At 38.8% G+C, this 27,496-nt stretch overlaps 1 protein-coding gene across 3 annotated transcripts; it reads right to left on the bottom strand.

Annotated features, from left to right (window-relative positions):
* On the bottom strand, nucleotides 1–26,959 carry kif2c (kinesin family member 2C). Of its 3 annotated transcripts, XM_057858247.1 has the most exons (28): nucleotides 26,835–26,959; nucleotides 26,661–26,731; nucleotides 26,471–26,565; nucleotides 24,376–24,477; nucleotides 24,143–24,191; nucleotides 24,019–24,063; nucleotides 23,615–23,683; nucleotides 23,418–23,512; nucleotides 15,347–15,442; nucleotides 15,135–15,183; nucleotides 15,020–15,049; nucleotides 14,559–14,660; nucleotides 14,383–14,490; nucleotides 12,204–12,301; nucleotides 12,026–12,121; nucleotides 11,881–11,935; nucleotides 11,624–11,786; nucleotides 5,811–5,901; nucleotides 5,679–5,742; nucleotides 5,509–5,600; nucleotides 4,939–5,081; nucleotides 4,555–4,768; nucleotides 4,357–4,467; nucleotides 747–814; nucleotides 589–667; nucleotides 423–491; nucleotides 236–356; nucleotides 1–135 (listed from the first exon to the last, which is right to left on the bottom strand). In XM_057858247.1, the coding sequence occupies exons 2-28, from the start codon at nucleotides 26,719–26,721 to the stop codon at nucleotides 74–76; spliced, it is 2,427 nt and encodes an 808-aa protein (XP_057714230.1). In that variant the 5' UTR covers nucleotides 26,722–26,731; nucleotides 26,835–26,959; the 3' UTR covers nucleotides 1–73. The 3 variants fall into 3 exon arrangements, with proteins under 3 accessions (XP_057714230.1, XP_057714232.1, XP_057714231.1); XM_057858249.1 differs by lacking the exon at nucleotides 24,019–24,063; XM_057858248.1 differs by lacking the exon at nucleotides 15,020–15,049.
* Between the last annotated feature and the right edge of the window lie 537 nt (nucleotides 26,960–27,496).

A 27,496-nucleotide genomic window follows, 5' to 3' on the forward strand; every position in this document is an offset into this window, starting at 1 on the left:
CACAAGATAAACAAAACTTTATTAGTGCTCATAATAATAAAATAAACATTATTAAAACAGCTCTTTTTATCACTCAGCGATTCATTTTGGCTCTCTTCTCCCCCGAAATAGCTGACTGCAAAGCCTGCAATACTTCTGTTGATGGAATTGAAGCAACAAGGACATGTTAGTTTGAGCAGAGAATTCCCACATTCATTTCTTGGGAATGTGTGAATTAAAATTGATTTGCACCAACCCGGGAACCTTGAAGACTTCAAGAATTGGTTAAAGTCCATGAGATGGGCGAGTCCTGCCTCGCTGTCATACGTGGTTTGCTCCATTGATTTTACAAGGTTGCTAGCTCTCTGAACAATCTCCTTAACAATCAAAAATATTAACATTGTCATTTAAAATGTTGGATTACGCAGACAAGTGAAGACTACCTGAAGCTCTCCATATACTTTCTCCTCCACGTCTGCCACATGACTTATTGCATCATACACAGTGGTGTCCTTTAACACATGACAAGAGTCACAACAGGTGTTTGAGACTGGAAAATTTCCAAGTACGTCCATTCACCATCATCGTACATCAAAACACCGAGCTGACCTCTTCTGAAGAGCTGTTTGCTGGCTGCAGTGTTATGGGCCCTCCGGTGGCTTTTGAGACTTCTTTCAGCTCTTTAACTCTATTCCATAAACAGCATTTCAGCAATTGAAGCACATCAAATCCAATCTTCAAGAAGGCATCTAACATGAAATACATACCTGTCAGCATAACGTAGTGTGTTCATAGTGTATTCGCATGACGCCATTCCCGGCGACACCATTGCAATCTGATTAAGAGGAAAGACAGGAAGATAAGTAATTCAGCAGAATGGACAAATTATGTGCAGTGAAAGGTAATCAGAGATGATGGAAGTCAAATTGTGGCATGTATGAAAGATTTAAGAATTACATCCATATCCTTTTACAAGCTAAAAAGACTTTCACAAAATTTTTTCCATGTCTTTTTCCATAATGGCCTTTTTTTTCCCCCATAATGTCGTTTTCCAGCACAATGAAGCTTTTGCTGTCAATCAAATACATAAGGCGGAGTCAGTTATGTGATTGGCTGGATTGTGAAGTCTGGTTAGCTGGTTAGTATTTGGTAGTGTGGATAAACATAAATTTCCAAAAAGCATCTCGTCAAAAACATACTGCTGCTGAAATCCTTGCTCGGGCTGAGGTAAAGGCCTTTCATTACTATATCACACCGATTCGCAACTTCTCTGAGTAACTCTAAAAGTGATGCTTGTGCTAAAAATTGACAATGAAATGGAAAAAAAAAACATTGTGGAAAAAAAGACTTATCTTAAGTCTTTTCCATAATAATATTACCTTATTTTACAATTCAACCCCTTCAGACCTGAGCATGCTGCTGAAGGACATGGCGCGTGAGTCTCTAAACCAATAAATACAGTGGGGCAAATTAGTCAACCACCAGTTGTGCAAGTTCTCCTACTTGAAAAGATTAGAGAGGCCTGTAATTGTCAACATTGGTAAACCTCAACCATGAGAGACAGAATGTGGAGAAAAAGAAAATCACATTGATTTTTAAAGAATTTATTTCTAAATTAGAGTGGAAAATAAGTATTTGGTTACCTACAAACAAGATTTCTGGCTGTCAAAGAGGTCTAACTTCTTCTAACGATGTCTAACGAGGCTGTTTTAACTCATTATCGGTATAAAAGACACCTGTCCACAACCTACAGAGAGCTGGGACCACAGTAACAAAGGCTACTATCAGTAACACAATGCGACACCAGAGACTCAAATCCTGCACTGCCAGACATGTCCCCCTGCTGAAGCCAGTACACGTCCAGACCCGTCTGCGGTTCACTAGAGAGCATTTGGAAGATCCAGAAGTGGACTGGGAGAATGTGTTATGGTCAGATGAAACCAAAACAGAACTGGAGGAGAAAGAATACTGAATTGCATCCGAAGAACACCATACCCACTGTGAAGCATGGGGGTGGAAACATCATGCTTTGTGGCTGTTTTTCTGCAAAGGGACCAGGACGACTGATCTGTGTAAAGGAAAGAATGAATGGGGCCATATATCAAAAGATTTTGAGTGAAAATCTCCTTCCTTTAGCAAGGGCATTGAAGATGAGACGTTGCTGGGTCTTTCAGCATGACAATGATCCCAAACACACAGCCAGGGCAACAAAGCAGTGGCTTTGTAAGAAGCATTTCGAGGTCCTGGACTGGCCTAGCCAGTCTCCAGATCTTAACCGCAAAGAAAATCTGTGGAGGGAGTTGAAAGTCCGTGTTGCCCAATGACAGCCCCAAAACATCACTGCTCGAGAGGAGATCTGCATGGTGGAATGGGCCAAAATACCAGCAACAGTGTGTGAAAAGCTTGTGAACTGTTACAGAAAACGTTTGGGCTCAGTTATTGCCAACAAAGGGTACATAACAAAGTATTGAGATGAACTTTTGGTATTGACCAAATACTTATTTTCCACCATGATTTGCAAATAAATTCTTTAAAAATCAAACAATGTGATTTTCTGTCCCCCCCCCCCCCGCCCCCCCCCACATTCTGTCTCTCATGGTTGAGACTTACCCATGTTTACAATTACAGGCCTCTCTAATATTTTCAAGTGGGAGAACTTGCACAATTAGTGGTTGACTAAATACTTATTTGCCCCACTGTACACAGACGTTAGTTGCCATTGCCACTTCTGCGAGATGATTGGACGAAACGTTACCGATCGAAATCAAAACATGAGGTTTAGCACGACCTGTTATTTTTGGCTCTTTGAAAATGGCTGAGACAAAACGCAACTTCAAAAAGGCAAACCTAAGTGCTCATTTCTTATCAAAAACACATTAACATTAAAAATAACCAATAAAAGCATGAAATAACCCCGACCAAAGTAAAAATCAGCTAAGATTTTTAATTTTTTTGCCCAGCAGAAAAAATGCGGGTCTGAAGGAGTTAAAGGTTTAATAGACAAATTTTCCGTTATTTATCAATGTTTCTATTTAATTTTGACCCTTTTGGGGTTCTATACAAGCTCAAGGCCAATGACAAAAATGAAAACTGGGAAGTGATGATGGGCAAACTACATGTACACACTAGAGTCAGAAATTTCTAAGTGAATAGCTTGAAGTGCATACGACACCAAAAAGCATGTTTATTTCATATTTCACACAGTGTTCTATGCTCCTGAATGAAATGGAAGCGATCATTTTATAAATTCAATTTTCGAATCCCGCGTCAAGAAGATGAGTTACTTCTGGCACCAGTCTCGGGTTTAGGACAAATGCAAATGTGACATCACAATGGTCAGCATCTCACAATACAGCATGCAGATGGACTGCGGATTCAGCTCATTTGGCGGAGTAATTTGTTTATTTTTCGCATCACACCAGCCAAACGGCTGCAGGCTTTTGTAACTGCACCAGGGAGAGGCGTGTGAGTCTTTTTGGGTTTCAGAAATTAACTGTTAGGTTAGGTATATGGAATGATTCCAATGTGTTTAGCTGTTTTATTCCGTTTTACCCAGATTATAAAATTTAATGTGGCATTTCAGTAGTGTTTGGAACAGATTAGGGCAGGGGTCGGCAAAATGTTGAAAGAGCCATATAGGACCAAAAAAAAAAAAAAAAAAAAAAAAAAAAAACATGTCTGGAGCCGCGAAAAAATAAAAGCCTTATAATGAAGCCAACACATGCTGTATGTATCTATATTAGCATACTATCAAAATGACTAAGTTGGAAGATTAAATGTTTATTTTCCCTTCAGTGTATCCTATAGAGAATGACGCACCAAGTGACTACTCTGTTGTAAAATGCCGCCTCCAGTTCAACTTCTTTACAATATTAATGAATTAGAAGAATATTTGTGTTATGTTTGTCTGACAGACATCGTATTAAAGCAAAAAATATATTTCCCTATCCCATCTTATTCCATATTTTAACATTTTTGAAAAGGCTCCAGGGAGTCACTAGGGCAGCACAAAAGAGTCTCATGTGGCTCTAGAGCCGTGGGTTGCTGACCCCCAGAATAGGGTATTTACTTGGAAACCCGTATCTACTTAGGGAATTTTAAGGTTACGAGACTACTTCCAGAACCAATGAATGTCGTAAGTAGTGGTACCACTGTGTACAAAAACAATGATTAAAAAAATACTGTAACAATCACTAACACTTGTAAAATTATAGGGCTCCATTCCCTCATGCATTACCACCCACCAGCACCCCCCGGCTGACGGATTTTCATCACTACGACGAAGAACTTTAATCCATGCGCATAAGCGTACAACTATTTCACCCTTTGTCTGTTATATAGCAGTGACCAAGGTCAAAGTCTAAAACATTTCCATACCATGCAAGTTTTGGAATTCTCCCCGATGAAAGAATCCCGGAGAACCTTTGTTAAAGTGCTCATCCTGAAAGGAATGTGATCACTGTTCATGCCGAGTGATCGGATGCACTCCTACGATTTGAGTGGACAAAACACAAAAACATTTCAGAACAGGTTTAAATACCGCCATGTTACAAGCTTTCAGAGTTAATGTTGCACCTTCAGCGTCAGGAGGCTGCGGTTGATCTCAGCAGTCTCCACCAATGTGGCGCGGTCATTGCTGTAGACATCAGTGCCACGCTCGTTGCCCGCCAGGTCAACCAGTGAGAACTTTCCGTGAAGCGTGTTGTTGCGGTCATTGCGTCTGAGGACAATCTGAAGGATGGCGTGGGAGCGCGAGGAGTTGGCGTTGGCAGAAGTCTGACCAAATGTTCTGGATTTTTTTTTTTGGGGGGGGGGGGGGGTGCAAATGGGGTAGTATCATAAGAAATTGAAAATGGCTTCCATTGGAGTATTTTTAAGAAATTGTCATAGACATGATGAAAGCTGGAATATAATGACAAAAGGTGTGCAATATCACCAACACAATGGTTCGGTCGATACCTGCAAGCAGTGCCCTGCTGTATCATCTTAATAACCATATCTGCAGTGGCTACGCAGACCTCCTGCAGGCCCACCACCTGCACCTGCTGATGCTCGTCCTCCAACACCCGCAGCATGGCTTTCTTATTCAACAAGTCGTACACCTGAAGACAGCCAAGAAGGGGAAACTTGCAACTCAGATATGAGAAAAACAATGAGTCCACAAATCAGAGAGGTACAGAAAATATGAATAAAGAAGAATTGAAACCAAAAATCACTGAGCAGACAGAAACAACATGAATGATCAAGATGACATAATATAAAAACGCCAGACTGAAAACTAATCAGAGCAAGTAAATCATTTAATGAACAAATGGGACAGAACAAAAGAAATCAACTACAGAAACCAACAACTAATGACTAAAGAAGCCGGGACAAAGCAATGGAATTGAGGATGTGACAAAATTACTAAATGAGAACCAACAAACACTTAGGCAAGAACAATTGATTGTGGAAGCGTGGAGAGAGAAAAAACAAAACAAGAACAAACACTGTAACAAATGGTCGCAAACAAATGAGAAAGTAACTTACTTTTCCGTTGTAGATTTCAAAGAAGCTGACATATGCAGACAGATTCAGATCATTGTATCTCCAGTGATTGAGGTACGAGAAAACATCCTGGGCTAAAAAAAAAAAAAGTGAGATTGTGAAACAACCAGCATAAAACAAGCTTCAGATATGTCATTATCCTTCACTCCCACCTGCTAAAGCGTAAATTCCCCTGGCACAATTTTGCTGCTTGCCTGTGAAATCGCCACCCATTGTCTGTAGAAGCAGAAAAGGCATCAAGCCACAGTTGGAATTTGACACCGGCTTTACTCGAGGACACTTACGTGAGTTTTCCCACTTCCTGTTTGCCCGTAGGCAAAACATGTGGCCATGCCACCCTCGAAGATGGACTGCACCAAAGGCTTTGCTGTGAATCTGGAGAATTTCAAAGGACAGTAAAACAAAACACTATAAACTTGAGAAACAGCAACTGCAAAAAAACTTCTGCAAGCTTTGTTGGTTTGTGTAGCAATGGGCGAACGACCTCTTGGTGGTAAATTTTTTCATTTGTTTGTAGTATCAACTAGAGCAATCCTGACTAGTCGTTGTAGTCAACGTCATCGGTGACGAAATGCATCGTCAAGCACACCATCCCGTTGACTGTTAATGAAGGCTTAAAAAGAAATATATGCGTGGAAAGTTGAGAATGGCAGACGCTCGGGATGCAAGCGGGGAGAGCGGCACATAGCCAAAAAAAAAAAAAAAAAAACACCTGAGTGGCCAAAGCATGGATTTATTTCAACAAAACAAAGGAGGGTACACTGTCGTGTGCGGTCTCTGCAATGCCAAGATTGCATAGCATGGCTGCACGTCGGCCGTGAATAAACGCCTGAAGTGCTGCCACCCAGTTGTAATTTTTAAAGACATTTTTTAATTGAAGTTGCCTTTATGTGCGTCGTATCAACGTGCCTCATTAAGTTATTTTCACATACTTCACACCAGTTACACAGGACATTTATTTATCTACTCTGCTACTGGTCCCGAAAGCTGTAGGTCTCAAAATTTCTGTAGTCTGCACAGCATGCAGATTGTATTTTTTAGAATGGTTAGAATTAGTTTCTGCTCCTTGGACATAAAAAAAAAACAAAAACAAAAAAAAACAATGGCCTGCTTACGATATAGTCCATGACCGCACCAATCTTACTTTATATTTTAACGGGTTATTATGTATATGGCAGAAAACACTCAGGTGACTTGAAGTTCCGCTCTGAGACCCCCAATTTGGGCAAATTTCCAAATTGTCCGATATGCGCGCGTGATACATCATTGGAAAACTTAAAATTTCAATTTTCTGGGGGAAGAACAATTTTGAACAAGAGGGCATTTTTAGATTTAAAAAAAAAAAAAAATTGAAACAGCAAAACGAGAGCGCTCACGAGAGCATGTGAGAGCAGAATTACAGACGCCATGACTTTAACAAATTATTATCGCGTACTTACCTTTTTTCGATCCAAAAACTCCATGTAGCATGTATCACTGAGTGTCAAGACACAGCTGTGAATGGCCACAGCTGGATTTTGAGGGGATTTTATGGGTAAAACATGGTAATACAACAAGGGTCGCAGTGCAGAAATCGCGGACATCAAGGAGTGGTCGAGATTTTCTTTTTCATATATTTACCCTTTTAACCTTTTTTTTTCCTCCTCAATTTTTCTATGTTGGGATCGATTATTTATCATCTAACATACCGGAGAATATGCGACAGTCACAAAAAAAAAAAAAATACAATTAAGCGATAGTTATGAGGTCGATATCCGTGACTTTTTTACGGACAACATTTTTTTCATTGTGACTTAATTTGTTTAAAAAAGTTTAAAATATGTGAGTGAATAATTTTTTAAAGTCTTTTTTTTAACTAAATATTAGACATCAATTAATGATTCTGAGCTACAAATGACAGACATTTTGAATAAGAAATACAATTAATTACCTTCGTTTTATGGCTTGGTTGAAACAAAAGCGGTTGCGCGACGTCTGTAAACCGGGGTTTTCAGGGCAAAACGGACAAAATAAAAATAGTTTGGGGGCTTAATGCGCCATGAATCTTGCTATGGCAGAATAGACATATTGTTCTATCAAACACAACTTATTTTGGCTTAAAATATAGCAGTTTCTTTTAAAGAGGAGTACAAGAGCAGAAACTGCTCTCTCAGTCTTGTCTGTGTTTTCCGCCATATACATGGTAGTAAGGATGCAACAATACTGTTTTATATTGAACCGTTCGATACGTCCTCTTTAATTCAATACGCAAAAATATTCGAAGCAAATGAAAAACTCCCAAAATGTATTTTCCGATTTCTTTCTTGCTTGCATTCGCTAATATGCCCGGGGTGCATAAAAAACTTAGGGCTGTGGCTTGAAAAGCTTTGAGACAGCTCCTCCCCGCGAGCAGCTCTCCTCCTCTCCTCCCCCAAGCTGCATGGAGGGCGGAGTGAGTCACGCTGCATTTGTTTGTGGCAGAGGAATCAGACATGACATCAATGGGTAGCGAGGAAAGACAGAAGTTTGAGGACGCAGTTTCAGCGTCGTACAGATCCGCTGTGTAGCAGCATTTTGGGTTTGCTGATACGCTATCCCCTCTCGTACATATTCCACAAAGACCGTGTTCCCGGATATTTACAACGAAGTCCGCCAAAACATTGTGACCCGACTTGGCTGCTACGAACAACCTCACTTTGACAACAGACAGCTGGACACTGACAGCTACCTCACGGTTAAAAGATAGACAAGAGAGGCAAATTGAGCGCGCTGTACTTCAAACTCGTCCAGTTTATGAAAGTCGATTGTCATATGCTGGTGTTGTGCAGTAATGAGCAGACGTGACTTCTGTGGCGTTTGTTAACTTTTTTAATGCTCCGACAACACTCGCAATCACACTTTTTTAATGCGCCGACAACACTCGCAAGCACACACTAGATATCATCAAATCGCAAACTAGATGTGCTAAGTTAGACCCCCCCCCCACACACACAAGTCCCACGCTACTGGCTACGTGAGCCCAGAGTGATCATGGGGCACGTAGTCCATAAACTACATTGATGATTTCAAAACTGCCATGACTGAATGGAAGTTAAGCAGGCCAAATCAATCCATACCAGTGACTATAGATAATGTTGCAAGTATTTTAATTCAGTACGTGACACAGATGGACTCGGACCACGTAGTAAGATTTGCTCATGTGGTAAACCTAGCTGCTAAGAGAACTGTAGCAATCAACAGTGTGCCCTGCCTCACTTTACAAACAGTGAATATTGTTCTCAGCACTTTTATACAAAATTTCTTCAGATCAGTAAGTAAGCACATAAATATTATGCACTAAAATGAATGTTTATATGATGGCGATGTTATTTTTGCTTGTTAGCAAAATAAAAAAACATCAGAAAAAAAAAAAAAAACCACTTGACTGTATCATTGCATCCCTAACATGTAGTAATGTACTATAATATTAATGCTACATATTTTTAACACGTAGATTTTTTTTTAAAGAATTGTTTTGAATCATGTTGGAAAGGTAAAGTCAGTGTTCTGAATCTGTTTACATTCCATTCTTTAGCACTAGTTAATGCTATCAGCATTTGACAATTGTTTACGTGTGATTATTGTTATTTATGTGTTTATTTTTACTTAAATAAAAAAATTAAGTGTTCAAAAATGTTTTTGTGAATTAACAAGAGTCAACAAAATTTTAAGAAAAAAAAAATATTACAAGAGTCGACTAATTGTTAAAAAAGTCTGCTGACTAATCGGGAGAAAAATAGTCGTTTGGGACAGCCCTAGTATCAACGATTAATGTGTCACAATAGTTGTTGATGATCAAAATGCACAAGCTACTCATTACAGTTCACGCATGCAGCTAGCTAGTGGCAACGGTGGCTCCTCCCAGTGTCAAAACTAGTCATTTGAGGGCTCAGTAATAATCTAAATCAATGGTTATTAACATGGGTTTGATTGAACCCCAGGGATTCGGTAAGTCTCAGGGGTTTGGCAAATGTTAAACTCAGAACCTTATTTTCGTACACCAACTAAATCGAGGCAAAGTGTTATTTTAGACCAGGTTTGCCCCCAATTTACAGGCTTATTCCATTTAGGTGCTTATCCTCGTTCTTATGGGAAGAAAAACTGGTTTGCTCAGTGGAAATGGACTCGCACTTGGTATGAGGAAGTATAACAGACTTATGGGTAGCGTGGTCTCAATGAGAAGAATTTTGAACAGGAATTCACTGAGATATCAGTTTGAATTTGGGGAAAAAATATCCAAATTTCAAAGGGTTTGGTGAATGCACATGTGAAACCCTTGGGGTGCAGTACCTTTCGCGAGGTTAAAAACCACTGATATACCGTATTGGCCCGAATATTAGACTGTTTTTTGCATTGAAATAAGACTGAAAAAGTGGGGGTCGTCTTATGTTCACGGTCTAGACGTTATACCCATTCACGACGCTAGATATCATTGAAGCGATGTTCTGTCATGACAGATCTCAGCTACTCTCAAGTTCAACTAATGTGCATTATTTTATTGCAATGTTTTTCCTTATTCAGATTTGTTTCAAAACTACAGTTATAGTTAGACTTCAGTTTGATGGTTAATGCAGTTATTGCAATTTTGTTGTTTTATCACAATAGATTAGTTTATTCACATTTCAAAAACCAGAAGCCATTCATTTACAAATGTGATTGCACTTTAGTTTACATATTTAATTGTTCAGATCTTAAGATTTGAATGAGGCAAAATAACATTCTTTTTCTCTCAAATATATTGTTATAATCATTTGTTTCAGATAGACTGTAATTATTTTCTGTATAAAAATTTGGTGTTCAAAAAGTTTTTTTTCCCCCAAACTTGAGTCTTGAAAAAGAGGGGGTCGTCTTATAATCAGGGCTGTCTTATATTCGGGCCAATACGGTAAATGTTAAATAAACATGTTTATAATGAAAATTAATTTGGTATGGTTCAGTGTTATACATTTCTTTCAATGATATTCTTTGTGAATATCGATTAGTGCTGCAACGATTAATCAATCGATTAACTTGAGCAATTTGATTAGAAAAAAAAGTTTCGAATCAAATTTGGCTGCTTCGAGGATTTGTTTAAAATGGCATTGTTACGGTTTGTTTAGAAAGTGTTTGCATTTAGTTTTATCGATTTGGGTGGATACAGTGCCCTCTAGTGGCAACAGTGAGTATGATATAATGTCTTAGAGTATGTATAATTAACGGCTGAATCCATCTTCTCCCCTGTTAATGCCAACATAAGGTTGTAAGTTTTTGTTTGACCTAATGTTTCCTTATCCATTCATAATTTAGTATCTTGTTGTGGGAATATGTGTTTTAACAATTTTTTAAAAGAGCTTTGTAAAAAAAAAAAAAAAAATTAAAAAAACATTGCTATGCAAGTTAGCCAGTTGTTCTTTTTTCCCCACATAGATGCTCATTTATTTTTTTTATACCATTTGATGCCAAGTTCAGATATTTAAATTTAGTTTTCAATGCATTTATTGCTCTTGTGAAATAAAATTACTGTTCTGCATACTTTGAAGAAGCAGTAAGGAATTTTATTTTGTATTTGCAATCAATGCTCTTTTGAAAGTGCAATATTGGCTAGCCAAAATAATTATTGCAAGCATAAACACTTTTTTTTGGTTTACAAAATCTATTCTGCAAGGCATTAAATGTTTGTAATCCAATTACTTCATTATTTGAAGTATCAATAGATTAATTGATTACATGAAAAATAATCAATAGCTGCAGCCCCAGTATTGACCTTCTGCAAAAACCACTTAAAGCCATATCATTCAGCACTATTTCTTTCAAGGCTGTGAAAAATTACGAACTAGAAGTGCATCTTAAGTTTTCCGTTTCGACAAAAGTATAACAAACAAGCCTTGAAAAACACATTTGGATAGGAAGAAACATTTTGCCGAATTGTTCTAGCCATCATATCGCTGCTGCTTGTTGTGGAAGGATTTGAGTTCTCTGCCCACTATCAAGCACCATCAAAAGAACGCCAAGCACTGGTACGAAAAAACTATAATTCAGGTCAACCGCAAGTCAAGATTTGTCTTTCCTTTTGGTTTGCTAAAGACAAAGAGTACACTACCTGTAGACCAATTCATTGGTAGATTCTTCATCAAAGCAGTGGTCAAACTGAAAGGTCTTGTTTTCCAGGTACTTGGTGAGGTCCACTTTTTGCTTTGGCTCATGGACCACTACGGTGCCTCTCCCAGGTACCGAAATCACATCGATCTCCTTTCTAGTCAATTCTTAACAGACAAATTTAAAAAAAAAAAAAAAAAGAAAAAGAAAGGGTCTTACGGTTTGACAGAACAGCTATTCAGTTTTTTTCTCCATACATACCTTTCTTGTTTAGGGGCCGTTTGCGGACGCACACACAAATTCTGTGAGACTCAATCTGCAAAATATAAAGTAACTTCAGGGGGGGAAAAAAAGCATAACAGCAACGAAACATTCACTTGTAGATAGTACTAGAGGATGGACGCACCACATCGCTGACTGATATCGGAAGGCTTTCCAAGGTCTCTCGGTAGTCTTGGATCATTTCGTAGAATTTCTGGTTGGGCCGAGCACACTCTTTCAACTTTGAGAGTAAACGCAGAAGGGTGAGTTTCGCTGAGCAGTTTGATGAAAGTTGTAAAAGTAATGAACAAACCAACACTAACCTTTCCCTTCTGTTTTTGAACCTCAGAAAGCTTGTCGACAGAAGACAGCCGTTTGCTAGCTTTGACGAGGTCCTGGTGCATCAGGGTTTTCCTTTTGCCTGAGGGATGCAGAGAAAAATGGTGTCTCATGTAATTACAACCTTAGAGGAACTTTTTCTAATCTCCAAAAATTGACAATTTTACATAAAGATCTCATTTAACTTTGCAATTGGAGGTGTGGGACCCATTTTTCTGGAATAGCATTTTGCGCGCGGTAATTAATTTTTTAAATTAATCACGTTAAAATATTTGACGCAATTAACGCACATGTCCCGCTCAGACAGTATTCTGCCTTTTGATAAGTTTTACAGCAAGGCTTTTTGTGCTAACAGCGAACTCTTGTGGTCGCTTTGCGACATGGTTTATTGTTTTTCTCCTTTCGTTCAATATGGCTGCACGACGTCTCTGTTGTGCTTATATGATCCTTGGACAAGATTTGTCCGTAAGTATGGTTGTTGTAAAGAATGTACATATTATGTTAATAAGCGAAATGTTATATTTTTTGTATGAGACGCTTTTTGTTTATGTTTAGTTAACCTGTATAGCGTGCTAAGCTAACGTTGTTGCTAATGCAATGCTTGTGTACTTTTTTTTGTAGTTTTAAAGGGGACAATGGTTTGAGGCCAATTTATTAATAAATCAGATGAAAAAGGAAGAAGTCTGATTATTAAGGCGTCGTTCACTAGCTGTCTAGCGTTGGAAAAAGTAGACGCTTCGGAGTGAGGACAGCATAGACAGATTTAAATGACAGTAGAGTGAAATGCCCACTACAGTCCTTATGTACCGTATGTTGAATGTATATATATATCCATCTTGTGTCTTATCTTTCCATTCCAACATTTTACAGAATATATATATAATTCACAGAAAAATATGGCATATTTTATAGATGGTTTGAATTGCGATTAATTACGATTAATTAATTTTTGAGCCGTAATTAACTCGATTAAAATTTTTAATCGTTTGACAGCCCTAATAGAGATCTCATTCATTTTTGCAATTGGAAGTGTAGGACCCATTTTTCGTGTGTCCCAAATTTGCCGTGACGTTTGTGTCTACGTCCACCAAACAGAATGCTATTACGACGCCAGCGCTCACTGCTGACGGGAATGCACCCTCCCAGTAGCGGTTTAAGGGGGTGGGGGGCATAGGGGAACTGGCCCCCTTTCTAATTTGAATGGCCCCTGAAGTGCCCCAGTTCCCATTTTATTACAAAGCATGGTAATGGTAGAATCCTTTTCTGAAGTGAGAGAGAATGAGAATTTTGTTTCTAGAGCATATTAAATATTAATGATACTTTTCTGTTAAAAATTGCTTTTCAAAAAAAATGATTAAATTTAGTGTGAAGTCATTTGCACACATCATGATTAAATTTGAATTATTAAAAAGATGCAGGATAATCTTCATTTTGCCTTGGTGACCAAAACAAACACAGAACAGCAACACTTGGTTCCTGAGAGTTACACAGCGCCCCTTTTTGGCCCCAGTTTAAGAAAAATCCTACAACCGCCACCACACCCTCCCCATGGGCTTTCAAAATCGGCACCTTTGAAAAAAATTTGTCGAGCCTCCGGGGTTGTACAACCATTGCCAAGGCAAAGGGTAATAATCGGATAATTAATAAAAATTAGGTTCTCTCAGAAGGTTCGCTACAACAGCCTTCCAGGGAAGTCTACTGCTTTAATATGGCGGCTGTTTACCAAAGCCGACAAAGTCTGTCATTTCGCATCTACTTCTCAATACATGTGCTGCTAATGCCGCTGAGTCTGTCATTTTGTATCTAGTTCTTTATACATGTGATATCAAAGTAGCATTATGTGGGCTTAGTTTGTAGCGGCTGTCGGTAGCAGTCAGGATTTTTTTTTTTTTTTATCTAGCTGCATGAGTTCAGCCAGAGCTGTGAGTTGAGCATCGACATTACCTGGGTAATGACAAGCATGATGTTTACTCTCGGTCCATTCCTCATTGCGTCCCGTGACCGCGCTGTGTTTTAGTTCCGCTTTATTTGGCATATTTCAATGATCGGAATTTGGTTGTGAATCATTCTCGAATCTTCCACGGCTGAATCGCAAACAATCTAACAAGCGGAAATTTCGCACACCTCTAATCTTAAGAGCATCTGCCATTAGTGGTAACTTACCTCTAGCGGCCATTTCCACTGGTTCATAATTTTCCTTAACAGTATCAAGAACAAAGGGCACAGATGAAGCTGGTTTGTCAGTCTTTTTTCGCGGCTCATTGAGAGTTCCTATACAATAATAAAAGTGTTGAGGTTATAAATGCGCTTGCTTTAATATGAGGGTTAGGCTCACCAACCATGATTTGTGAGGGATGTCGAAGTTGGAAGCTCACAAGGCTCATCGATAGAAGGTTGAGACTGTAATCGTGTTGTAAGTCTGTCCTTGGACCGAGTGACAACTAGATGGGGGGGGGGGGGGGGGGGGGGGGGGGGTGTTACATAAGTGGCTTATTTGTGTAGTCATATGAAAAGAATACCCATGCACTAGTGGTATGGTCATAGAAAATGTGAAACACTTCCAAGGAGTTTTAAATGGAAAAACCAGAAACGTCTCCCTTAAATTTATCGTAGTGGTGTGAAATCAGTTGCTGAATAACGAGTGTGATTGGCATTCATTCACCAGTGAAACAAGTGACTATAAAGTATGTGGTAAGTGATGTTCCTCTAGCAGGCTTGTTTGCAATTGCACCTTGATACCACCAAAACAGGAGTGATTAAGTGATTTGCTAAAACAGGGAAGGAAGAGCGCTTTCATTGCCTTTACTGTTGTTCTTTAATTGAGACGGGGCTTTAGTAGGAAGTACAGAATTAGGTATCATAAGCTCCACGTAACACATTCAGAACATGTCCAAGAGTGGATTTTATTTACGTACTCGAGGGTGGGCCGGGAATCCTGGATGAACGCAGACGACCAATATACATCTACAAAAACAAAATTATACAATTATGCCACAGTATCGGTAACTGGAAGTATTTGACAAACAACAAACATACCAAGTACCTCTACCCAGATCTGAACTAGGAAAAGCCCAGACAAATAAATTTTCGGCTCATATATGTTGTGGCAAAGAGAGGAGGAATGCACCTTTACTGTAGAGGGAGGTTGTGACTGCTCAGCAGATTTAGATTGTATGTGCTCCAGCACTTCTGGATTGAGTTTAAACACGTCGTCCAATTCCACCTGGATGCATTTAAAAAGAGCAATACAGGTGCAGAAATATGTTAAAACTCCACAACTTTACAAAATTATTTATGACATCTCACAATTTTTAACTCTTAATCAAGGGCGTAGGTTTGGTCTCAACATTGGTATGGACGATATAACAGCATAACCTGCATGTACACTTTTTGCTGGGGACGGGACATTAATATAACCAAACAGATTGGTTTAACGGGGTTCAGAGCAAAATTTCTCACCAAAATGACCAATGCAAAATAAACCTTTACTATACTAACTTTCTTGTGTATTGGTCCAGGTGGTACACTGTTCAATTCAAACCTATGTTTTCAAAAACTATTAAAAAAAAACATTTTGAAAACTAGAATAAATGTCCTGATTTTATTAGCAAATTTAAATTACATTACATTTGAACATAACTAAAATTATATTCATATACACTATAATACAAACTTTTTAAGAATCTTAGCTATCCAGGAATGTAAAAAAACAACAACATTTATCTCATGACCACTCAACATTGTCTATAAATATAATTTTAAAAAAACTCTTAGGGTATAACAAAAACACATAAAAAATGAGCCTTCTTTCTGGTAAAACACTAGACAGTTTGAGCAAAGTTGGTAGTGCTTTGTCCCTACCATCCCTATGCCCTTGCTCTTAATCCCTTCATCTGAAACTGCTATCTCTTACGTTGTCAAAATAGTCAGTTTTACCATATTTTTCCAGACTAAGTCGCACCTGACTATAAGTCGCACCAGCCCAAAAATGCTCAATGAGGAGGGGAAAAAAAAAAAAAAAAAAAAAAAAAAAACATAAGTCGCATAAGTAGCATTTGGGAGGAAAATTTACTTGATAAAATCAAATAATTAGAAGAGATGTGTCATCTTGAAAGGCAATTTAAAATAAAAAATACAATAGGGAACAACATGCTGAATAAGCGTACAGTATAATAATGTTACATGCTGCATGAACAAAGAAATGCGAACGTGGCCGGTATGTTAACGTGACAGCTATTAAGAGTTATTCAGATAACAGAACATGCTAACAAGTTTACTAAACCATCAGTGTCACTCCAAAACACCAAAATAACATGTGAAATGATATAATAATGTAATCATAATTTCACACATAAGTCACTCCAGAGTATAAGTCACACCCCCAGCAAAACTATGAAAAAAAAAACAAAACAACTTATAGTCCGAAAAATACGGTATGTACTTGGCTTCTTGCATGAGTCAAACGCCTTGATAAAACAACCAGAAGACAGAAAACAAGACCTCTGTTATTTTTGGCCACCTACATGGCAAAATCTTAATTTAGTTGGCTGAAGAAATAGCTTCATTGCTAATAGAGTTTAAATTTGATCGGCCTGCACTCCACTCTAAAGGCTCTGTTAGGTAGATGGGCATGGTAACAGTGGAAACTAAAATGTCACTGGGCAAAAATTGTTGAAAATAAATCAATGTGAATTCATTAACAAATGTAGGATTAAGGTTTTAAGTGTGTTTATTCTTGACCCATTGTAAAGTTAGAACTTTTGTCAACCCAATTCAAAATGCTTAATAGATGTCATGTACAGTAGTGATGGCCAATGAAGCTTTTAAGAAGCTTCAAACCACTTGGGCAAATTACTTCAAAAAATAGGTTCAGTACACGAAGCTTAATTAGCAGTGACCTCTCCTGGCACAAACAAACTGCAAGGGCTCCAAATACATCTTTCCTTTTCTGTTTGATGCACACGGGATGATGTGCCATTTCGTCATCCTCTTAAAAGAAACAGCTGTCACTTTTTTAAGAAAACATGAAATAATAAACCAAATTCTTATTACATCATTCTATTAACCTTTAACGACGGATGTGTCGCCAGCGACACATTTCTGCATGCGTACTTTGAACTACCCCAAATCCTAAACTGTTTGTGCTATCGAAAAAAATTCAATGGATCGTGAAAGTTGAGAGTTGCGCCTGATAGCCAAACGGGTGTCATTGCTGTGATCTCACTCTCCTACCGCCAGGAAACCAGCGAATCAGCTCCTTTATTCTCTGACGTGCTGGTGGTGGGGCATTCACGCATGCGACCCTTTGATCTACCGCAATAGACACACAGAAGAAGTCAGGAGAGCGGCATAAAAAAACAATAAAGAACGACACGTTTTATTTTGATTTTTTGCGAGGAAATGCCTGCAAGACGGTCATCGAGAACAAACATCCACAGAGGTTCAGCGAAGAGTTTGGGAGCGATGGTGCAACGGGTGGGGCAACTTTTGGTAAAGAAAGGTATTGATTGTTTCTCTGTAGTTGAACCGCTCTCTGTACTAAATAAATATAGCGATCGCTTCCACACACATCCAAGCGGTCCATATCATTCAGGAGCATAAAATACCGCGTGTATTATGAAATAAACATGCTTTTTCATGTCACAAGCACTTTAAACAAACGATACAATACAATAAATGCCTGCATCATAACATTCTAATCTAAAACAAAGGCAAAAGGATAAGTGTAAATGTTTCCTCCATAAGCTTTTGAAAAATAAACATCTTTGTCAAAGTGCACTCTTGTGGAAAGAAACTTCATCATATTCAAGTTCAAAGACTGGTATTTATATAAAAGTTAGAAAAATCCCTGTAAGAAATTCATAGCAAAGTTAATTGAAAGTTCAAATAATTACAAAAAAATAATTGAGATGTTAAGAAATTAATATAACTGCAATTTTTTGGCCCTGCCTATTAAAAGAATCGGAATCGAGAATAGTTTGGAGCCAGAATCGAAGCGTGGAATCGGAATCGTTGAAATTCAAACGATACCCAACCCTAATCAGAAGCATCTCTGTCCAGAGTATCCATACCAAACTTGAATTTTGTTAATCATGTAACTATTTAAAATGACATTTCTTACGTTACATGCTTATAGACAGTGCATGTACCTCAGATTATAGTGTTCCCACGTTTCATAACGGGCTCCCTTCCCAACTGGCTTGTTATTAACGGGCTCCCTTCCCAACTGGCTTGTTAATGAGCAAACAAAATCGATTTCTCAGCAACTCAACTGCAATTACGTACACGAACCCCGGCAAGGACAGCCGACAAATTTTATAGACAATTTTCCGAAGTACAATGGTACCTCGACATACGATTGCTCCGACACACGATCTTTTCAACATCCGAGGAAAAAATTTATCCCGCCATTTGTTTCTCCATCCGACGACATGCTCGAAATATGACGATTTATGACAGCGCCACAGTATTTTATTTTCCCGCAAGACTGACACACAGTGGATTTTCTTTTGAGAGAAATCAACATGGGTTCAAACAATGTTAGTACAGGTGGCAAAAAATGGAAAAAGGTGAGGCTTACCATTGAAATGAAGCTGGAAATGATACAAAAATATTAGCATGGTGGGCATGTCTGTGAACTGACTAGTTGACAATATGTCCGCGGATTGTCTAGAATCTCGACAGTCCTCCCCCGACCTCCGTTAGCTGGTCTTTATAAGTTAAGGTGACTATTATTGTGGTAACATCGCCAAAAAATCATCAGCTTCGTCAGGTTTTTAATCCTTTATTTCGGAACTTGTGCAACACAACATGCCTAATAGAGATGTCCCGATCCAATATTTGGATAGGATCGAACGCCGATATGAGGAAAAAAATGCGCATCGGTATCGGATCGGCCAACACGGAAAAATTCCGATCCAGACTTCTGATCCAGTTTTTTTTAAAAGTCCGGTCGCGCACCGATTTACATAATCCATTCCAGTTTTTGCTTCGGTTTCCCTAAAATCCGGTCCGCATTTTACGGCACACTTTCAACACACTACATTTACATTTTCGTCTCCCAATTTACCGAGAGACTTTATTGGTAAAAATGTCAGATGTGTGGGATCATTTCACCTTAAAGGACGACAAAGACGAAGAGGCAGAGTGCAACATATGCCACGATAAAGTCAAGCGTGGTGGTAAAGCTGCAAGAAGTTTTAATACAACCAACCTAATCAAGCATTTAGCGAAATACTACCACAAACAATATAAGAAGTATGTTAAGAAAACCGAAGACAAAAAGAAAGGTCCTACGCAACTAACACTGGCAGAAACTTTTCCTATGCGTGACAAACTGGCACCCGACAGTCCCAAAGCTCAGGGAATAACAAGAGTCATTGCCGAAGAATTCATTCTGGATAATGAGCCATTATCTCTCGTGAGTAAAGACGCACCATCCAACACTTAGAACCACGGTACAACATGCCCAGCCGTCATTACATCCTTGAGCGATTCGGCCGTGGAAGATTCAAGAACGATTCACAAACAAATTCCGATTATTGAAATATGTCAAGTAAAGCGGAACTAATACACAGAGCGGTCTTCGGGACACAAAGAGAAATGGACCGCATTGCGTCCCGAGAGTAAACATCATGCTTGTCATAGACTCGGGTAATACCAATGCTCAACTCACGGCCTTAGCTCAACTCATGCCGCTGGATAAAAAACACAAGAATACCTGACTGCTGCTGACAGCCGCTACAAACTACGTCAACATCGTTTTACTGTAGATAATAGATATCATATGTATATAGAACTAGATGCAAAATGACAGACTCGACGGCGTTAGCAACATTGAAGTATTGAAAACTAGTTGCGTTAGTAAACAGCTGCCATCTTAAAGCAGGAGACTTCCCTAGTAGGCTGTTGTTATCCTTCCAAGCGAACCTAATTAACTTTTTATCTAAAATACTCCTAAATCAGCAAATCGTGACTTGAATCCATCTTCAAAACAGTTTTAAAACTTTCACATGTCGAAAGTAGACAGAAGGGAAATTATGGAATAACGGGAGCAATTTTAACAACTTTAACAGTTGATTGGCAAAATTAAATGATTTGAATGTAGTTTAAAGCTGCTGATACAGAATTGGGACTTGAGTATTTTATTTACTGTTTTAAAATGTTAACTTGATACTGAAATAGTCATTTATTTAAACCTGAGAGGCTTTTTATACAATTTTTGTAACTGATGCACGAAACATTAAAAGCATCCAATAGCTTGGGGGGTTTGTGGGATTTTCCACTGAGGCTGTTTGTGTGTTTTGCTTTTTTAAGACAGTTTACAATATTATTTGCCCGTTTTACTGACTGACTATGCCATTTCTGTTTGTTATTTATAATGTTTGGTGTTTGTCACTGAATAAACAGGTCAGTTTCTTGTTACCAACCATTGTGTGTTATTCAAACTCACCTAATTCAGCTGGCTAGTTGTTATCAAGAGTACTAAAACCTTTTTCAACTTGAGTCTGACAACTAAGTAAGGAGGCTAAATAACTTTAAACTTTAATACATGCTCAGATAGGCCAGTATCGGTATCGGCCAGTATTGGCATCGGATCGGAAGTGCAAAACAATATCGGTATCGGATCAAAAGTGCAAAAACCTGGATCGGGACCATCCCCAGTGCCTAATGTCCGCCCTAGCTGAACAAAGTGAAAGTAAAAAGTCCTCCCTCCCTCACTCTGTCAAGGCAGCCACGCAGTGCGTTCAGGTACACCACGCAAAACACATCCGCCACATTAGAACCCCATTTGTTACATTAATATTATTATATTATTCAGATTTTTATTCATAATGCATTTGTTTTGCTCTGTGTAATTGCTATTTGCAGTAGGATCAGACAAAACATGTTCATGAAGGCAGATGTGGAACCAAGATTGTGCCGCCGCAAAGACCGGGTGTTTTTTCAGTCATGTTGCCGCTGTGTATGGATGTATATGTATGGATATGGATGTGTATGTTCATCCTATCCCTGCATTTTCATGTGTCCGATGCTCAAAAAATACTAACGCTAAAATCTTGCGCATGAAACGACTTGTTGTCTTTGATATTGTTAATACGATGATTGTAATTATGATGTGTAATATTATTTACTACAACTACTGTACTGCTGTGGCTTCAACACATGCTATCTGCTGCTAGCTTGCTGCTAATCAGTACGTGTAGGATGTCACATTTATGTAAACGGAAACGCATAAATGCAAGTGTTAAAAGTTTTTTTGTTCATTTGTTTACAGGTGGAAAACGCTGTTAGGCAAGGGAAGATAAATTGATGTGCCTCACAGCAACACTTACTGTACGTTGATGGGCATACTACTATATCGAGACTATGTCGTCGTGGGCGGCCGAGAGGCTGGGGCTAGGACAGACTGTGGCTCGCCTTGCGGCGGACCGTCACCTCGATCCCGAGATCCAACTACGAGCTTTAAACTGCAGAAATTTTAACAGACGCTATTGGAGCTGGAATTACAGAGGACAGCGTAACAAAGCCCGTCAGGTGGCCGCCGATGGTCTCCGTAATGTCAGGTTAAAGTTTGGGGAGGCTTAGGAGCTGTGCTGTCTGATATCACATTATCGTTTGCTATTCACCTCATAATTTTATAAATTGTGTAGAGCTGTCCCGACTAGTCGACATAGTGTACGTCATCGATGACGTAAATCCGTCGACGAGCACAACATCTCGTCGATGGTTAATGAAGGGTTAAAAAAAATATAGGCGTGGAAAGTTCAGAATGTCGGATGCGCTGTATGCAAGCGGGGAAAGCGGCACAAAGCCAAAAAAAAGCGCACCAGAGTGTCCAAAACATTGACTAATTTCAAAGAAACAAAGGAGGGTACACTCTTCTGTCCTGTCTCTTCAATGCCAAGCTTGGCTGCACGTCGGCCGTGAATAAACACCTCAAGTGCAGTTTTTGTTAATTTCCAATTGTGTTGTTTTATTTGTGTGCACCATAGCTCTTACAGTGTGATTACATCAAGGATGGAAAAAAAGTTGTAAACCATCAGTTTAAGAGACCATCTTTTCAATCGGGATGCTACACTAGTTAATTCTATCAACATTTGAACTCATTGTTTATTTGTGATTTATTATTGTTGTTTACGTGTTTATTTGTACTTTAATAAATAATTTAAGTGTTCCAATGTTTTTTGTGAATTGATAAGTGTCAACAAAAATTTCATTGCTAAATTAGTAAACAAAAAACAAAAACAAAAACCATTTTTTTTTTTTTTTCAATTATTAGATTAGTCGACTAATTGTAAAAATAGTCGGCTGACTAATCGGGAGAAAATTAGTCGTTTGGGACAGCCCTAAAATTGTGATTTATTGACCTGTTTTGCACATGTACCAATCGTTTTAAATAAAACAAGAAATGGAATCGTGTTGTCCAATATCTGCAATAGAAAATGACATACTATTTTTGTTTATATGTACATACCTTGTAGTATTTCCTTGTAACAAAAAAATCTGTCAGCCCTTCTGCATTCTGCAAATGTAATATTATTTGTAATGTCACCTCGTTTTGCTCACTCAAGTGGGCGGCGTATCAAGCTACACTTCACGTCAACACAGACGGACAGGTTGTCATAATTTTGTCCACGAATTAACAACTAAGTGATGAGTTCACACACACACAACGTCTTGGAGTCTCATCTACGTCCTGCTGAATCCATTTTTGGAGATTCTGTGGGCTCCTCTGGTTTGATTTTGCAGTTTAAACTTCGTCAACACACTGCTAACTTCAACCGCAACTCATAAGGTTTTTTTTCTAAACCGGAAGTTCGAAGCAGAAATTTTCTAAGATGGCGCCGCCCATGTTTCACTCAGGAAACTTGCCTATATTCGTAAGCGTAGTTCTGAAGTAATGAGGCACCCAAATTTAAATTGTCTCAACCAATCACCGGTCAGAATTGAGACTGCCAGTGTCAGTCACCTGATTGAACTATGAACCAAAGGGGGTGTTTCATTTAGGAAACCAAAAAATTCCTGTTTCATACGTCATATGTCGTGTGATTTGAGGCAAGCTCTAGAGCAATAGAAATTCACGTCGTCGGTTTGGAGCACGTTTTGAAGATTGTTTCAAGCTGCTATCACTAATATACAGGTAATATATTACTGGATTTGAACAGTTGATAAGAAACTTGAGTATTTTGACTGACCTCCTTCATTTGATGGGCGTCACCCTCGGCCCACTCCACTGTCACCGTGGGTTTTAAGGCATCGACAAATTTCACAGTTGCCCCATGGACGCGGCCTAGGTTAAAAATTAAAAAGAAAAATCTGTGTAAAAACAGCTGGTGAAACGTGTTTACAGCGACGAACACGACATTATTGTGACGTAACATTATCAACTCACCATTACTGCGACTGATTTGTACATTGAGTCCAACTAAGTGTTTGGTCAGCTTGGACTCCATGGTGCCAACTAGAGAGAGGGGGGAAAAAAAAGCTTGGTGGCTTATTTGTGAAGCCAAAAGAATACCCATGCAATGGGGGTAGGGTCATAGAAAATGTTATACACTTTGGAACAGTTTCAAAGAGAAAAAAACAGAACATTTTCCTTAAATTTACCGTAGTTGTGTGAAATCAGTTGCTGGATAATGAGTGTGCTTTGCATCCATTCACCAGTGAAACAAGTGACTATAAAGTATTTTTGATCAGTGAGCAGGCTTGTTTGCATCTGCACCATACCACCACCAAGACAGGCGTGATGAAGAGGATGTTTGCTAAAACAGCGAGAGCTATACTAGTTTTCATTGCCTTGCCAATCTGTCTCTTTAGTGTTGTCCTTTGATTGAGACTGGGCTTTCGTAGGGAAGTACAGAATTAGGTATCACAAACAACACATTTAGAACATGTCAAATAGTGGATTTAATTCACGTACTCGAGGGCTTGCCAGGAACTCTGGACGAGCGCAGTCGACCATTATATGTCTACAAAAGCAGAGATATAGAATTATGCCACAGTATCAGTAACGGTATGCAGAGCTAAAACGAACGTTTTGTTTGACAAACAGCAAACACACATAACACCATCTCTACTTTGACTGAGCCAGGAAAAACCCCGACAAACACACTTTCGGCTCATATATTTTGTGGCAATGAGAGGAGAATGCACCTTTTCTGTTGGAGGAGGTTGGGACTGCTCAGCAGACTTCACAATAGAACGTAGGTGGTCCAGCAGCTCTGGGTTGAACGTAAACATGTCATCCAACTCCACCTGAATGGATTAAAAAGTTAATGTATTGCAACTGTAATCTTTATATGATCACATATGCCACCTCAGTTTTTTAATCTTACTCCCTACATTTCAAACTGCACTTTAGTTCTTACGTTGTCAAAAACAGTTTATTACTTTTTGAGTTTCTACCCTCACTTGAACATTGGGGGAAGACACAAGAAGAGTATACAGCAGTCAACCATAGCTGATAATGTGATTTGTCAAAAACCTACATTTTGTGAATTTTCAGTTTTGCTTTTAACCCAATTCAGAAATTTGTTTCAAATACAATCTCTACATACAGAATCTTCAGGTTCAGACACACATCAAATGGAAAATATTGCCTCTCGTTACAAAATAAATTTCAGATTACGAAAGGCAAAAATACAGTATGGCTGGTACTCGCAGCTACCAGAGTTTACTAAACGTAACATACTTATAGCTGCTCCGCCATTGGCTATTGAGTAGTAGGCATGTGCCGGGATGACATCCTGACGGTATGATAACTTTAAAACAAAATATCACAGTCTCATGATATTGCAACTACAGCTCTAAAATGTGTCACTTTAGAGATATCTGGGTTAGAAACTGAACATAATATTTTTTCCCCATAAAAAGCACATGAGTAAGACTCGTATCATGTTTACATTATACACTTACTTTCTTTCAACACAAAGTTCCCAGAGAGAACAACATGTTTTACCACTGCTAGACACACTGGAGTGAATTCTCGTAGCTGGTGAGAAACATTCATGACAGTGTTTATTAACCTTTAATTTTGTATAAATGCAAAATCATATCAGAGGTATTGCCTCCTCGGCAGCCACCTTGCGCAAACATGTCTTACATGTCGGTTGGCCTTCCTCCTCTAAGCCACAGCCGTCTAACTTATCTGTATCCGAAGTATTCCCATACCAGCTATTTTCGTTTCTTCAATGGGGGTGGGGTGCTGGAGTTTCATCTCCTCCAGCCATCGTGTAGCAACGGCTGACTCACTGACACTGAGCAACGGCCGGTGGGGGAGGGTTGAGCCTTGCAACTGCAAGCAAGGGATTTCACCCTGTATTTTCGGTACATAAAAAATAGCTAATACCGTAGGGATGGTATGACAGAATTTTTTTGTGGTTTTGAAACCATGACGTTTTCATACCACGGTATACCTTCAAACCGGTATTCGACACATGTCTATTGCGCAGCATTCTTGGCATCCAATTGGCTAAGAGGGACCTCTACTGTATGTATATGTGTTTATCCCGGCATCCTCTTCATTCGCCTCTCATGTTCCGACAGGTTTACTTCAGTATTAACTTTTATTGTTTGCTCAGTTATTATTATTATTATTATTGTTATTATTTTTTTAATTATGCACAACTCTGATTTTATGTTTAATGTGCAATAATCTAATTGTAACATGTATTTGTTACATGTTTTGATGCATTTTTTGCATTATAAAAGATTTTGGGAGCTCGAAACAGATTAGGGCATTTACATGGAAAACGCGCCTCTACTTACAGAATTTCCAAGTTAAGAAACTACTTCCCCGAACCAATTAATTTCGTAAATTGAGGTACCACTGTACTATGCAGTTTTGAATTGTTGAGATAGAGCATCAACTTTCTCCAGTTCAGTTGATGATTTTTGGGGGGGGGTGACTAAAACAGAACTCAAGCTTCTGATAAAACAACCAGAAAACAGAAAGTAAGACTTTAGTTATTTTTGGCCACCTACAAGACTCAAGTTTAGTTGGGGACGGTAACTGTGGAAGCTAAACTAATTGGACAAAATTGTTGAAAATAAATCAATGCGAATTCATTCAACAAATGAAGGATTTAGGTTTTAAGAGGGTTTATTCTTTCCGCCCAGCAGCAGTGATACCAAAAGATACAATGTAGAACGAGAACTTTTGTCCACCCAAATCAAAACGCGCAGTGGCTGGACTGGTGATACTATTAGATTTGAGTTGTTCATATAAAACTTGAGTATTTTCACTGACCTCCTTCATTCGATGGCAGTCACCGTCCGCCCACTCGACCGTCGCCGAGGGTTTTAAGGCGTCGACAAATTTCACAGTTGCCCCATGAACTCGGCCTAGTTTAAAATATATAAGTATATACATAAACAGTTGGTGAAACGCCTGACGGCGACGAACACGACATGATTGTGACTTAACATTAACAACTCACCATCACTGCGACTTATTTGTACATTGAGTCCAACTAAGTGTTTGATCAGCTTGGACTCCATTTAGACGACGCTGTAAAAGCAAAATTGCGTCACTTACGTCGTTATTGTTCAAATATTGCGTTCCTGTCGAACATGAAAGTGTATATGTGGGCATGTCATATCCTCGTTCTTACCTTTATTTCCTTTATTTGACGCTTCAGACGACTGTTGTTCGTCAACACCGACTCGCTGTCGACACAAACAGTACAGATTTTTTGAATTTACTGGTTCGCGCTATGATTGGGCTTCTTTCTTCTTCGCTTTCAATATGGCAAAACACCGCACTGTGGTTTTATAGCGTCACCACGTGGCTTTATGGCGTATTGTCCAGCAATATGAAAGAAAAGACTTTTGTAATTGAACAGGATGAGCAAAACAGTAATAATAAAAGTAGCAGCCCCCTAATTCATAACGACAGTATTTTATCTTTTTTTTTTCTCGGAAAACAATATTAAATTTAAACTGGTTTTAGCTGCAGTTTGTTGTTGTTGTTGTTGTTGTTGTTGTTGAGAAAATAAATAAATAAAAAACGTGCCTGTCCAAATTCGGGGCCTGTTTTTTTGGGGTCACCCTTCTTTGAATTTACATGCATAATGAAAATATGTAAAGACGTGACATAAAAAAAAAAAAAACAGGAAAAAAATTATTAGATCATTAGTTTGCCATGTTTGGAATGGATACACTTTACCTTCTGTGACTACCTGTGGGTGGACCAAGGTATGGCACTCACTCCCAGTCGTCCTCATAAGATTGTCTTGTTTCCCTTGTAATTATTGCCTTCAAGATTTTTTTTTTC

This window comes from Corythoichthys intestinalis, chromosome 14 (genome assembly GCF_030265065.1).
Source record: "Corythoichthys intestinalis isolate RoL2023-P3 chromosome 14, ASM3026506v1, whole genome shotgun sequence".
NCBI lineage: Eukaryota > Metazoa > Chordata > Actinopteri > Syngnathiformes > Syngnathidae > Corythoichthys > Corythoichthys intestinalis.

What these genes read in the sequence shown, in the direction of transcription:
- kif2c (XM_057858247.1), bottom strand. Translation starts at nt 26,721, where the DNA reads ATGGAGTCCAAGCTGATCAAACACTTAGTTGGACTCAATGTACAAATA. An exon ending in TTGAAATCTACAACGGAAAA is followed by an intron (nt 5,082 to 5,508) that starts GTAAGTTACTTT and finishes GGCTGTCTTCAG; the next exon opens with GTGTACGACTTGTTGAATAA. An exon ending in GCAGCCTCCTGACGCTGAAG is followed by an intron (nt 4,468 to 4,554) that starts GTGCAACATTAA and finishes CTCAAATCGTAG; the next exon opens with GAGTGCATCCGATCACTCGG.